Here is a 12716-nt window from a genome sequence, read left to right as displayed (position 1 = left end):
AAGAAGCATGTGTGAGGTGGCAGTGTGCAGTGTGAGAAGGGGAGGGGAGATGGAGGCGAGAGAGGGGAGGGTGAGGGAGGGGTAGAGGGGAGGGGGCGAGGGAGTGGTAGAGAGGAAGGGACGAGGGAGTGGTAGAGAGGAGGGGGCGAGGGAGTGGTAGAGAGGGGTGGGTCGGGGCGAGGGGTGGGAGCGAGAGGAGGGGGCGAGCGGAGGGGGCCGGGGAGGGGGCGAGAGGAGGGGGCCGGGGAGGGGGCGTGAGGAGGGGGGTGGGGAGGAGGCGAGAGGAGGGGGCCGGGGAGGGGGCGAGAGGAGGGGGCCGGGGAGGGGGCGAGAGGAGGGGGCCGGGGAGGGGGCGAGAGGAGGGGGCCGGGGAGGGGGCGTGAGGAGGGGGCCGGGGAGGGGGCGAGAGGAGGGGGCCGGGGAGGGGGCGAGAGGAGGGGGCCGGGGAGGGGGCGAGAGGAGGGGGCCGGGGAGGGGGCGAGAGGAGGGGGCCGAGGAGGGGGCGACAGGAGGGGCCGGGGAGGGGGCGAGAGGAGGGGGCGAGAGGAGGGGGCGAGAGGAGGGGGCCAGGGAGGGGGCGAGAGGAGGGGGCCAGGGAGGGGGCGAGAGGAGGGGGCCGGGGAGGGGGCGAGAGGAGGGGGCCGGGGAGGGGGCGAGAGGAGGGGGACGGGGAGGGGGCGAGAGGAGGGGGACGGGGAGGGGGCGAGAGGAGGGGGACGGGGAGGGGGCGAGAGGAGGGGGACGGGGAGGGGGCGAGAGGAGGGGGACGGGGAGGGGGTGAGAGGGGGCGACAATAGGGGGAAGGGAGGGGGCGAGAGGAGGGGGACGGGGAGGGGGTGAGAGGGGGCGACAATAGGGGGAAGGGAGGGGGCGAGAGGAGGGGGACGGGGAGGGGGTGAGAGGGGGCGACAATAGGGGGAAGGGAGGGGGCAAGGGAGGGATGGAGAGGAGGGGGCAGGGTAGAGGGAGGGGGCGGTGGAGAGGGAGGGGGCGGTGGAGAGGGAGGGTGCAGGGTAGTGGGAGGGGGCGGTGGAGAGGGAGGGTGCAGGATAGAGAGATGGGTGGTGGGGAGGGAGGGTGCAGGATAGAGAGAGGGGTGGTGGGGAGGGAGGGTGCAGGGTAGAGGGAGGGGGCGGTGGAAAGGAAGGGGGCGGTGGAGAGGGAGGGTGGAGGGGAAAGGGAGGGGGCAGTGGAGAAAGAGATGCCGGGGGACAGGGTGGGGTGGGGGAGAAGGGGGGTGCAGGGGAAGGGAGGGGGTAGGGGAGAGAGAGGGAGGAGGTGGGGTGGGGGGATGGGGAGAGGGAGTGGGGTAGTGGTGTCAGGGGCAGAGGTGTCAGGGGCAGAGGTGTCAGGGGCAGAGGTGTCAGGGGCAGAGGTGTCAGGGGCAGAGGTGTCAGGGGCAGAGGTGTCAGGGGCAGAGGTGTCAGGGGCAGAGGTGTCAGGGGCAGAGGTGTCAGGGGCAGAGGTGTCAGGGGCAGAGGTGTCAGGGGGAGGGGAAGAGGTGGGAAGGTGAGAGATCGAGGGGAAGAGGTGGGAGGGGATGAGGTGGAGGTGAAGAGGGGGAGAGGAAGAGCGCGAGGGGGCGACGACGGGGCCGAGGGGACTGGGGTGAGTGTGCAGCGAGGTGAGGGGTAGGGGGTGGGAGGAAGGGCGAGGGGACAGTGGTGAGGGGAGGGGACGGGGGCAGAAGTTGGCGAGAGCAGAAGTGGGCGAGAGAAGAAATGGGCAAGAGCATAGGAGGGCGAGGGGAGAAGCGATCGAGGGGGGAGGAGAGGGGAGAAGCGGGCGAGGGGGGAGGAAGGGGGAAAACGTGGGCGAGGGGGGAGGAAGGGGAAAACGTGGGCGAGGGGGGAGGAAGGGGAAAAAGTGGGCGAGGGGGGAGGAAGGGGGAAAAGTGGGCGAGGGGAGAAGAGGGCGAATGGACGAGGAAGAGGGTGGGCTGGAAGTGCGTGGACTGGAAGAGGGAGAGTGCGGGAAGAGGGAGAGTGCGGGAAGAGGGAGAGTGCGGGAAGAGGGAGAGTGCGGGAAGAGGGAGAGTGCGGGAAGAGGGAGAGTGCGGGAAGAGGGAGAGTGCGGGAAGAGGGAGAGTGCGGGAAGAGGGAGAGTGCGGGAAGAGGGAGAGTGCGGGAAGAGGGAGAGTGCGGGAAGAGGGAGAGGGCGGGAAGAGGGAGAGGGCGGGAAGAGGGAGAGGGCGGGAAGAGGGAGAGGGCGGGAAGAGGGAGAGGGCGGGAAGAGGGAGAGGGCGGAAGTGGGAGAGGGCGGGAAGAGGGAGAGGGCGGGAAGAGGGAGAGGGCTGAAGTGGGAGAGGGCGGAAGAGGGAGAGGGCGGAAGAGGGAGAGGGCGGAAGTGGGAGAGGGCGGAAGTGGGAGAGGGCGGAAGTGGGAGAGGGCGGAAGTGGGAGAGGGCGGAAGTGGGAGAGGGCGGAAGTGGGAGAGGGCGGAAGTGGGAGAGGGCGGAAGTGGGAGAGGGCGGAAGTGGGAGAGGGCGGAAGTGGGAGAGGGCAGAAGTGGGAGAGGGCAGAAGTGGGAGAGGGCGAAAGTGGGAGAGGGCGGAAGTGGGAGAGGGCGGAAGTGGGAGAGGGCGGAAGTGGGAGAGGGCAGAAGTGGGAGAGGGCAGAAGTGGGAGGGGAGGACTGGTAGGGAATTAGTGGGGAGTGAGGGAGGGAGGTAGTGGGGGGGAGGGAGAGGGAGGGGATAGAGGGGGAGACGAGAGAGAGCGGGGAGAGATGGGGAGAGGTAGGGGGAGAGAGGGGGGAGAGATGGGAGAGGGGAGAGAGATGGGAGAGGGTGGAGATGGGAGAGGGGGGAGAGATGGGAGAGGGGGGAGAGGGAGTGGGCAGTATACGCACGAGTGTGCCTGCATGCTGGACTGAAGAATCCCACAGAAAGGAAGAACTGAAACCTTTCACGAGTTGTTGGGGTTAATAAGAACAAAACTAAATCCTTATATTTTAACGTATTAAAATACTGTGGAAAATATGTTGGATGGTAACAGTAAAGGGAAAGAACACTACAACAAACAACAACTTTATTTACCAGTCCAAACGAAATGTTTCCACTGGTCCACAATTCAATCTGGGTGATCTTATGCCCACTGCAAAAGTAACTGGTGACATCATTGCATCAACATGAGAAATGAACTGGGTCATTTGATGTGGAACACCTTGTTCAACAATTTGTGCTGCAAAACGTTTGATTCTGCACCACCACAGTACTACATCAACATATCAGCGAAAGAGTGAGCAAGTCTCCAACCTCCATGTTCTGTGATGAGGCATGGATGCCCAACACCTTATTGCCAACTTGTTGTTTCACTGGTTTTCAACTACTTTCCATATGTGCTCACAACAGTATCAAGTACCAGCTGACCAGCACTGCCTTTTAGAAGATGTTCTTTCTCAGGCACTGGACCATAACAATATGATCTTCGTTGAAGTCATTTAAGTAACTGGCAGCATATATCATTGCTAGAATTATTCCATGCTTGTTTCTGTTTCACCCATACACCAGGTGGCATTCAATCTTATAGTGGGCAGTAGTCATATTGTTTTGGCACTTGTGCACCTGCAAGTTCTCATATTTTCATGTCTCATCCGAAGGGCGGGCACCGATAGTCAGTCTTTCCTTCTCATCCCATCCAGTAATTCTCCCCTGGCCCGAGGTTCTGGGCAACTTTTCCGTAACTTTCTTCATCTCCTACACCAGGACCAGTCCTTTTTTCCTACATTACTCTTTCTTTCCATTTAACCCTTCTGCCAGGAGGAGGAGCCACTGGCTTCAAAAGCCTGTGCTTTTTCCACATCTTTTTCATGTGTTTTCTTTTGCCACCACTTGGTGAGTTTCTGAAGTCTTTATAAGTTATCTATATTTTGAAGCATAATTGGTGAGTTCAACTGAGAAAAAGCATTAATTTAATACTATCTCAAAAAGAGGAAATCTGAAGTTTTCATACCAACTTCAGATGAATCTGAAACATATCCCAGGTGAAACATAACTAGCTTTATGATGTTTATGCCACCCTGCTTAATCTCCATGTAGCAGCATCCAACAAACTGTTATGTACTTGGGATCCTATGAACAGACATGTCTCTTTGACTTTTGGCCACGACTGTTGATACCACGTCAGATGACTGTTTTTATGGAGTGATGACAGTTGTGATTAAATAGCGATTTAAGCAGGCATACCTAACCTTTGAACAAATAATTCCCATCGTTCAGGGCCAAATTTCATACATGCTACCTAACAAACTAGGACATCACCACAAGATTAGTGGTATAAGTGAGATATCAGAGATGGACTGATGGCTGATTGGTATGGTTAACTTCATCATGATGGGTTTGCTCACCTAAGCAATGTGTTTTCAGGCGATGATATGCACAGTATGAAGTATCACGGGCAGTAACCCCTAAACAATCAACAATAATACCACTGTCGCCTAGTTCTCTCACGTTTGGAACTAAAATGACCACCTACCACCCACCTAATGAGGCAGTCATCACACCACCACAGAACAAATTCAGTCTCAGAGAACCAGCAAGCAGGGTAGTTGTGCAGAAGGTACGTGTAGCCTATCTGCCGCCAGTCAGCTGCTGATCAGTCAATTGAAAGCTTCCTAGTGTGGTGGGGCCCATCTTGCTGGAAAAGAAACCTTGTGCCATCTCATCTTCCACCATCTCCTATAGCATTAATCCACATTCCAACATGTTCTGAAATAGTTATACTGTCAGAGCAAAATGGACCAAATGTATTTTTTGTTCTTCAGTCTTCCGACTGGTTTGATGCAGCCCACCACGAATTCCTGCACCAACCTTTTCATCTTTGAGTACAAATTGCAGTGTATGTCCTCAATTATTTGCTGGATGTATTCTAATCTCGTCTTCCTCTGCAGTTTTTACTCTCTGCACCTCCTTCTAGTGCAATGGAAGTTATTTCCTTTTTCAGTGTTTTCCATATATCCGTTTCATCGCCAATTCTGCAGAGAACCTTCTCATTTCTTACCTTATCAGCCCATTTAAGTTTCATCATTCATCTGCAGTGCCACATCTCATATGCTCCAATTCTGTTCCCTTCAGATTTTCCCACAATCCAAGTTTCACTACCATAAATGCTGTGCTCCAGTTGTACATTCTCAGAAATTTCTTCCTCAAGTTAAGGCCTATGTTTGATACAATATACTTCTCTTGACCAGGCATGCCTTTTTTGCCAGTGCTGGTTTGCTCTTTATGTCTTCCTTACTCCTTCCATCATGGGTTATTTTGCTGCTTAGTTAGGAGGATTCTTTAACACTGTCTACTTCATGATCCCGAATTCTGATTTGAAGTTTGCAGTTCTGATTTCTGCTACTTCTCACTACTTTCATCTTTCTTCAGTTTACCCTCAATCCTTATTCTGTAATCTTTAGTGTGTTCATTACTTTCAAGAGATCCTGTAATTATTCTTCACTTTCATTGAGGGTAGCAATAACATCAGTGAATCTGGTAACTGATATCCTTTCACTTTGAATTTTAATACCAGTCTTTAGTGTATTTAATGTCACTAAACACATTTAGATTTGGTATGGACTATCATATTACATTTAAATAATATTCTGAGATATCTCGAATTCCCGGGTGTAATACTGCACCAACTCATACATATTACATGCTGTTTTATCAAATGTAAGTTTTACAAGCAAATCTCATTTTCCTCAGTAATGCTCATAGGATCATTAGGTAACAGTTTGTGTGTAGTTGCAGCTCATTGGTATTCACTGAAATCACTGCTCTATAACTGTTTTCACTGTTGATGTTAGTAATTGCACCTCTTGTATGGTTCTCTACATTTATCTCTGCAGGTTTTGTAGGAAATTTGATGTACTGTCCACAGGGAGAGAGCGATGTCCACACTTGTGTCAATGCTCAGCAAATTGCAACATCAGTCATTCTGCATCTATTCAAGTGCATGCAAGTTATGACTGGTCACTAATGTCAGCATGCTTTCCGCCTGCTAGAACAAACATGTTGTTGTTGTGGTCTACAGTCCAGAGACTGGTCTGACGCAGCTCTCCATGCTACTCTACCCTGTGCAAGCCGCGTCATCTCCAAGTAACTACTGCAACCTATATCCTTCTGAATCTGCTTAGTGCATTCATCTCTTGGTCTCCCTCCATGCTTCCCTCCAATACTAAATAGAACAAATGTATTCAATCAGATACCAAAATGCTAAACCTACCATTTTAAGTTGCTGGTAAAATTATCTACATGTATTCAATGAAAGCAACTTTTCTAATTATTTGTATCCAAAAGTGTAGCTACAACCAATAATCCGTCCAGCCCCTGATTTTTCAAGGTTTCAAATTCACATATATAAAACAGCTTCAAATATCTAAACATTTTAAAAATAAAAAGTGTTGAATATTTGACATTAAGCATGTAAAACCTTTATCGTTGAAGGCACATTAGTTTCAGATTATTCATGCATAGACCAATAAAACTGTGTCCGACAACGATACAATTTTGTACATATCTTCAGTGGTACATGTGGATACAGTTTGCAAAATGGTTAGCTACTAGGGTTACTAGTAAAGAGATGCTATATTAAAATGTCATGCCTGATGATGGTTTCATTATCTAATGGGGGTGAAAGTGACAAAATGTTTAGGAAACGTTTGAAGTATGTTGAAAGTTGGTAAGTGCTCTCATTCTCAAACAGTGGATGAATAAAGTCCGGATAATTTATGTGCCATGAATTATGCTACCTGAAGACATACACTTTACTTCTTAACTTACGGTGGCAAACCTTTGATGTAAAATTACACCCTTAATTAGTAGTTTATGAAAATATTTTAAATTTAGTAAGTAGTTATACAAAATACAGAAAATAGAATTTTTGTAGCCCTTGGAAGCGTTAAACAGGCAACCTGCAACTGGATAACTTTTTTGCCCATTTAGTAATATAAATAGCCTGACCAAATACAAAATGAGTGACCAAAGGTTCAGAAGGAACAGAATGAATGAATGAATGAAGAAAGGAAAGAAAGAAAGAAATCAGATTGAAGTTAAACATCTGGTCAATGATAAAATCATTAGAGATGGAGTACAAGACTATATTATCACTGGGAAACAATGAAGAAGAAAATAATACATAGCCACTTCAAATAAACTATTCCGTCATTTGCAAGAAGGTATTTTGAGAAATCCTGAAACCCTAAATCTGGACAAATGGTGACTTGGGCCTCTCTACTACTGAAGACAAGTGTTGTCTTTTAAAAATCTTTGCACTTCCTTCAGTTTAGGTAGAAGAGAAGGACAAAACAGATAACTGGACAAGAATGGAGGAAAATTTTCATGTTCATCCATGGTGGACTGTCAATATAGATTTCTGCACACCAACATAAAATATATGCACAATACCAAATGATTTCAGAGACTGATTGCATATATTTCAAAGAAATAAAACATTGTTCTCAATTAGTGGTAATGTCTATAGCTCTTTTTCTGTAAATGTATCGTTGGAGTGGGAGAGGGGCAGGGAGAGGAGGATGGAATATTTCCTAGCTTGTAGAAACTGAGTACGATATTGAGTGAGTCCTTATGCATCAAATGTAGGCAATAAAAAAAGAGACAGAAAATAACTGTTTGTCCATGAAAAGAACTCACTTAGTACTAGTGCTGAAAGTAGCAGAAAAAATCAGCACAAGTAAGAAAATATTAACTTATCTCCAGTTGCTGCCAATGTTAGCTAGCAGAGACATTGTTGCACAAAAGAACTGCAGCACCCATTTTTAGTTTACTTCTCTCTCTCTCTCTCTCTCTCTCTCTCTCTCTCTGTGTGTGTGTGTGTGTGTGTGTGTGTGTGTGTGTGTGTGTGTGTGTGTGTGGGCGCGCGCGCGCGTGCGCACACTTTTTCAGTAGGTTATTTGAAATGAGTGAAGAGGCCTGCTTTGACACAAAGCAGAAAAATTGTTTGCTCCACCCTACTGCACAATATAAATTATGAGATCTTACATCTATACAGGAGAGTATGTTGAGCTTTAAGAGGATGGGGAGCTTTCCCTAATGTCATCCAGGTGGATCATCTAAAACTCCTGGCAAGCAAATGCCAATTCCTATCACAGTTTCAATTTTCTAATATTCAGCTTATGTTAACTTCTTTTGATTCTGCAGGGTAAGAAAGGTTCTGGCAATGTTACTGAACTATGTAAGACTTGTATGTCTGAGATGAAGCAAACTGTATTACTGGAACATGGTAACACTAAGTGCTGCCATACCCATTTACTAGTGCAGAAATATGCTATGGAAGGTACCAGTAAAATGTATGATTAAAGAGAATCATGGCATGGCATGGTAAGGCATTTGGCAAATGTTGCAAAAAGAAGGTGAAATAGGTTTAACTGGATGAAGAATCTCATTCAAAATTATTATTATCACAATTCTTATGTCAAAGAATGGGTTCGCAAAGTGCAGCTATAATTCTTGGCAAACCTGACTGGTGTCCACCACCACCATTAAAAAAAACTCTGGCAATGTTAAGAAGAGGTTTGCAGATATAGTACTTGCAAAATTCCACCCAATTCAGGAACAATCATGGATAATGAACCTCAGGATTTTGGGCTTATCAAGAGAATACCCTCAATATATGCCAAAATTAACGTTAAGGAACATGGGTCGATACAAACTCTTTGGAATCAATTTCAACTACACACAACAGTTGAAGTTAACATTCTAAATGTGACATCTATTTAAAAAGGTAATGTTGCCAGCACTGAGAGGTGATGGTACAATCCCCCCTCCCATACTTCACTTCTGATGATCTGAGGCATCACCAAGAAATACTCTTTTTTTAAGTAAAATATCTGAGAAACTAACAAAAAATAGTAGTAAATTTCATGGCGCAGCGTGAAATATGCTTCCAGTAACAAATGTAATATATGAATACTTCGTGAACAAAATGTTTATGTAAGCTCTTCAATGACCAAATGAAGTCTTCCTGCTTCAGGCCTTTAAATGCTATATTTCAGAAATTTTCTGACCCTAAATCAATAAGATATATTAAATTGTTCATATATTTACTTTTATTTTCATACTAAAATTAATCCAAATTATCGTTTTCAATAAAGTCAACTTCATCAGCCTTAATGTCACTCACATTCTCACGGAATGTAATGGGAAAATATACAATTGATGATTCCCCTGCCACGTCTACATTCGTTACAACTGCTGTCTCCTATATAACTCATTTTTGCCTCACAAAAAAACAACTTTATTTATTAAGCTTATCCATTACAAATATTTTAGAAGCCGCGAATGTCAATTGAATGTAAATAAGTTACATAAAACTGCAACCAGTCACTTTTTTTTGAATAATTATGTTTCATCCCATGAACCGGTTTTCGAACCTTTTCAAGTGTAGCTTCAGGTGGTTTCTGAAAGTTGCATAATTATTTCTAGCATAATGCTGGGTGCTGGCTTGAGATAGTATGGGCAGCTTTTTTCCGTTTTTTTTCTGCCCATACTGTTGCAAGCCAGCACCCAGAATTATGCTAAAAATAATGATGTTTCAGAAACCATCTGAAGATGAACCTGAAAAGGTTCGAAAATTGGTTCTTTGAATAAAACCTAATTATTCAAAAAAGTGACTAGTTGAAGCTGTATTACTTATTTACAAACAACATTATTTATTCACTAATGATAAATTTTCCCTTAGTCAGATAAATAATCTTGTTGCTACTGCTGCTGCTGCTGCAATACTGGAAAATGAGAGTCTTTACTGTTGCATAGTGGCACTTAGCGATAACAGGTCAGTAATAATGATCCTTTGATCTGTACTGACATGGGCATGGAACTCTTGTTTTTTGTTGCCAAGATGTTGGCAACATGTTGCAAATGTTGGTAGTACAGTTCTAGCCCTGAACAATGTTGCAGAATACGTTTCATGCTCAGTGTAAACACGTCTTTTGTAGGCTGTGGTGGCGAAATCATTTGTAAACAGGCTTATTGTGGACTCAAGAATCAAACCATTACAATCCATAATAGATTTTAGTAGTATACGGTTAGGGACTGAAAACAGTAACTTTTTCAATTTTTAAAAGAAAAAAAAGCAAACATCAAGAGATAAAATGTATTTCCCATAATTTTTAGTAACTTCCCATAACTCACAACTAAGTTGATAAATCTGTAACAATTATGGAAATACATAACAGATGGCAACCATACAGGGAGAATTTACTGAGGAAAATTAAATGTAGACCTGTTGACACGAGAGTAATGTTTCTCTCCAACTTCCAAGAAATAAAGTATAACATACAACAGAAATGAATATGAGAACCATTACTTTTTACTTTCTGCACATACATTATCCTCTTTTGATAGGCTCTTATGTATGCCTGCAGAATATAAAGGACAGTCATAAACAGAACAAAATACATTTTACAAGCTTGGATCATAGGTAGGTTGGATTGTGGCTGTTGCCATCAATCGTACGGTGATGGTAGAGAACGATAAATGGGAGATATGTGACACTAGGTGAGAAAGACCTGAATATTTCATGTGAATTTGATGTGCAATGTTATGGTTACTAACAGCAACTGAGCAGGTGTCTATGAGTCTGAGAAGAGGCTGAAGCTCACATCACCAACAGGAATATGGTTCAGTTTGCAATTGGGCACAGTAAGTAACAGAGACAAAGTGGTAACTGTAGAAAAAATAGCAAACCAAAAGCCTGTTGCCAACACAGTTTTGTACCTTTTAGAATACTTCAGAGAAACTTAAAGGCTTATCAGTAATTCTCACTCGATAAACTAATTTTATTAACCCACACACTTGCTTTATTTTCAGAATATCCCAATGTACAGTAAACTTTGTAACTAGTTTTGGTCTGTCTAAATACTGTTCCAACAATTTCAGAAAAAAATAAAAATGTATTTACTTGACTTCTATACCTATACTGTGTTTGGCGGCAGGCGTTTCTAGTACCAACATTTCTCCCACTCTCTCTTTCATTTATTAAAGGAAGGAGTCAGACAAATCTCCCTAAAGCGCTAATTTCCTTCCCTGTTGTGTCCATTTTACAAGACGTATGTGGAAGGAAATGACATGTAGCTCGACTCCCCTTGGAATGAACTTTAACAATAAATATATGACACACAATGCCTCTCTTGTGAGATCCCCCACTGAAATCTGTTGAGCATTCAGACTGGTCACCAATATTCAAGAACTGATTGAATAAGTGTTTCCTACAGTATTCTTTCACAGCTGAATTACATGTCCTCATGATTCTTCCAATGATTCTGTGCCTGACATTAACTTTTTCTGCAGCTAGTTTTATGTGATCATTCCACTTTATATCACTTTGGACAATTTACTGCTAAGTATTTTACTGCTGTTACTGTTTCCAGTGATATACTCGTATATCCGGTGTTTTTGGGCAACTGCTAGTCCCCACACAAATCATCTGCAGGTCTTCCTACATTTTGCTACAATTTGACAAAATATTAACATTTTGGTTAATATACATAACAGAAGGAATTTTAAACGAAATACTTCAGGAAAAGGAATGAAAAGTAAGGATTCCACACACAATTTTTAACGAACACAAAGTTACAAGAATTTTGTTTTCAGCTTTTCTTACCTTGTGGCAGAACAGCCTCATCTCTGAATTCTGCTGGTGGTGGTGGTGGTGCAATATTAATATCTATGTCACAAACAGATTCATCTACCCAATCTTCATTTTCATCAAATGCACATTGAGGATAACGTAATGAAGCTATCACTGATTTGTTTAAGAACTCTTCTTCTTTCAGGTTTTCTGGTAAAAAATTGGACTCAAACTCATAGTCAAAGTATGGCCTCTTTCCCCCTTCTGTCTGTACAGAAATGTTATCAGCTTTACTTTCCGACAAATGTTCCTCCCTGTCATCATACTTAAATTTCATTTGCTCTGTTACAATGAATGATTGTCTGCTAGACTGTAAAGCTGTATTACTTGTTGAAGCACTCGTTAAATTATCTAATGGTAGCCTTTCTTCCACACTATTAGACTGCATTCCACCAAACAATAATTTATAACTTTGCTTCAGATTTGAAAGCTGCATCTCTTTAACTACAGAATCTTCCGAATCAATGGGCATTTCAGATGTCTGTGAATTGTGATTATGATCTTCAACTTCTAAAATTGTGGGGTAATCTGGTGCTTTTTGTATTATTTCTATTGTATTATTATCACTTGACTTAACAAAATTATTCTCACTTTTATGCCCAACGTCCATCAACATTTTATTATTAGTACTCTCAGGATAACTATCATTAATACCAGCAATATCTGTTGTTTCATTTTCTTCTGAAGCTGGGATGAAAATCGGTATGTTAGATAATGGCAAATCACTGTTTCTATTTTCTAACTTTGTGACAGAACTATTATCCAAATAATTTGTTACTATATCTACTGTACTCCTATTCTTAACACTACTATCTACAAAACAATTATTATTTTCTGTCCCATTGTCTTCTAAAGAAGACACGTCCATCAAAGTGAAATTCAGACCATCCACTAAATCAGTTTTACTGGTATTATAAGCAATTGGAAGATCCTTCGCTAAGCATATTGTGTCCTCTACAACTGCGCACTGACAGGATGCCAGTAGGAACTTTACAATACCTGGAAAATAAAAAAAGTGTTTACATGAAAAGCCATGTACTGTTACGATATCTTCTGTAATAACAAAAATGGTATATATAATA

The 12716-nt window shown here is 44.2% G+C and overlaps 1 protein-coding gene across 9 annotated transcripts in view; it reads right to left on the bottom strand.

Annotated features, from left to right (window-relative positions):
- Window positions 1-12716, bottom strand: part of LOC126362397 (uncharacterized) — a 335074-nt gene that overhangs the window by 157567 nt on the left and 164791 nt on the right. For all 9 annotated transcript variants that reach the window (XM_050007876.1, XM_050007883.1, XM_050007882.1 and 6 more), the window contains one exon: window positions 11608-12633. In XM_050007876.1, the coding sequence (XP_049863833.1) occupies window positions 11608-12633 (1026 nt within the window). The remainder of the gene's footprint in view (window positions 1-11607; window positions 12634-12716) is intronic.

The sequence above is a fragment of the Schistocerca gregaria genome, chromosome 1, assembly GCF_023897955.1.
Source record: "Schistocerca gregaria isolate iqSchGreg1 chromosome 1, iqSchGreg1.2, whole genome shotgun sequence".
NCBI lineage: Eukaryota > Metazoa > Arthropoda > Insecta > Orthoptera > Acrididae > Schistocerca > Schistocerca gregaria.
This window is presented reverse-complemented; position numbering and strand designations above follow the sequence as displayed.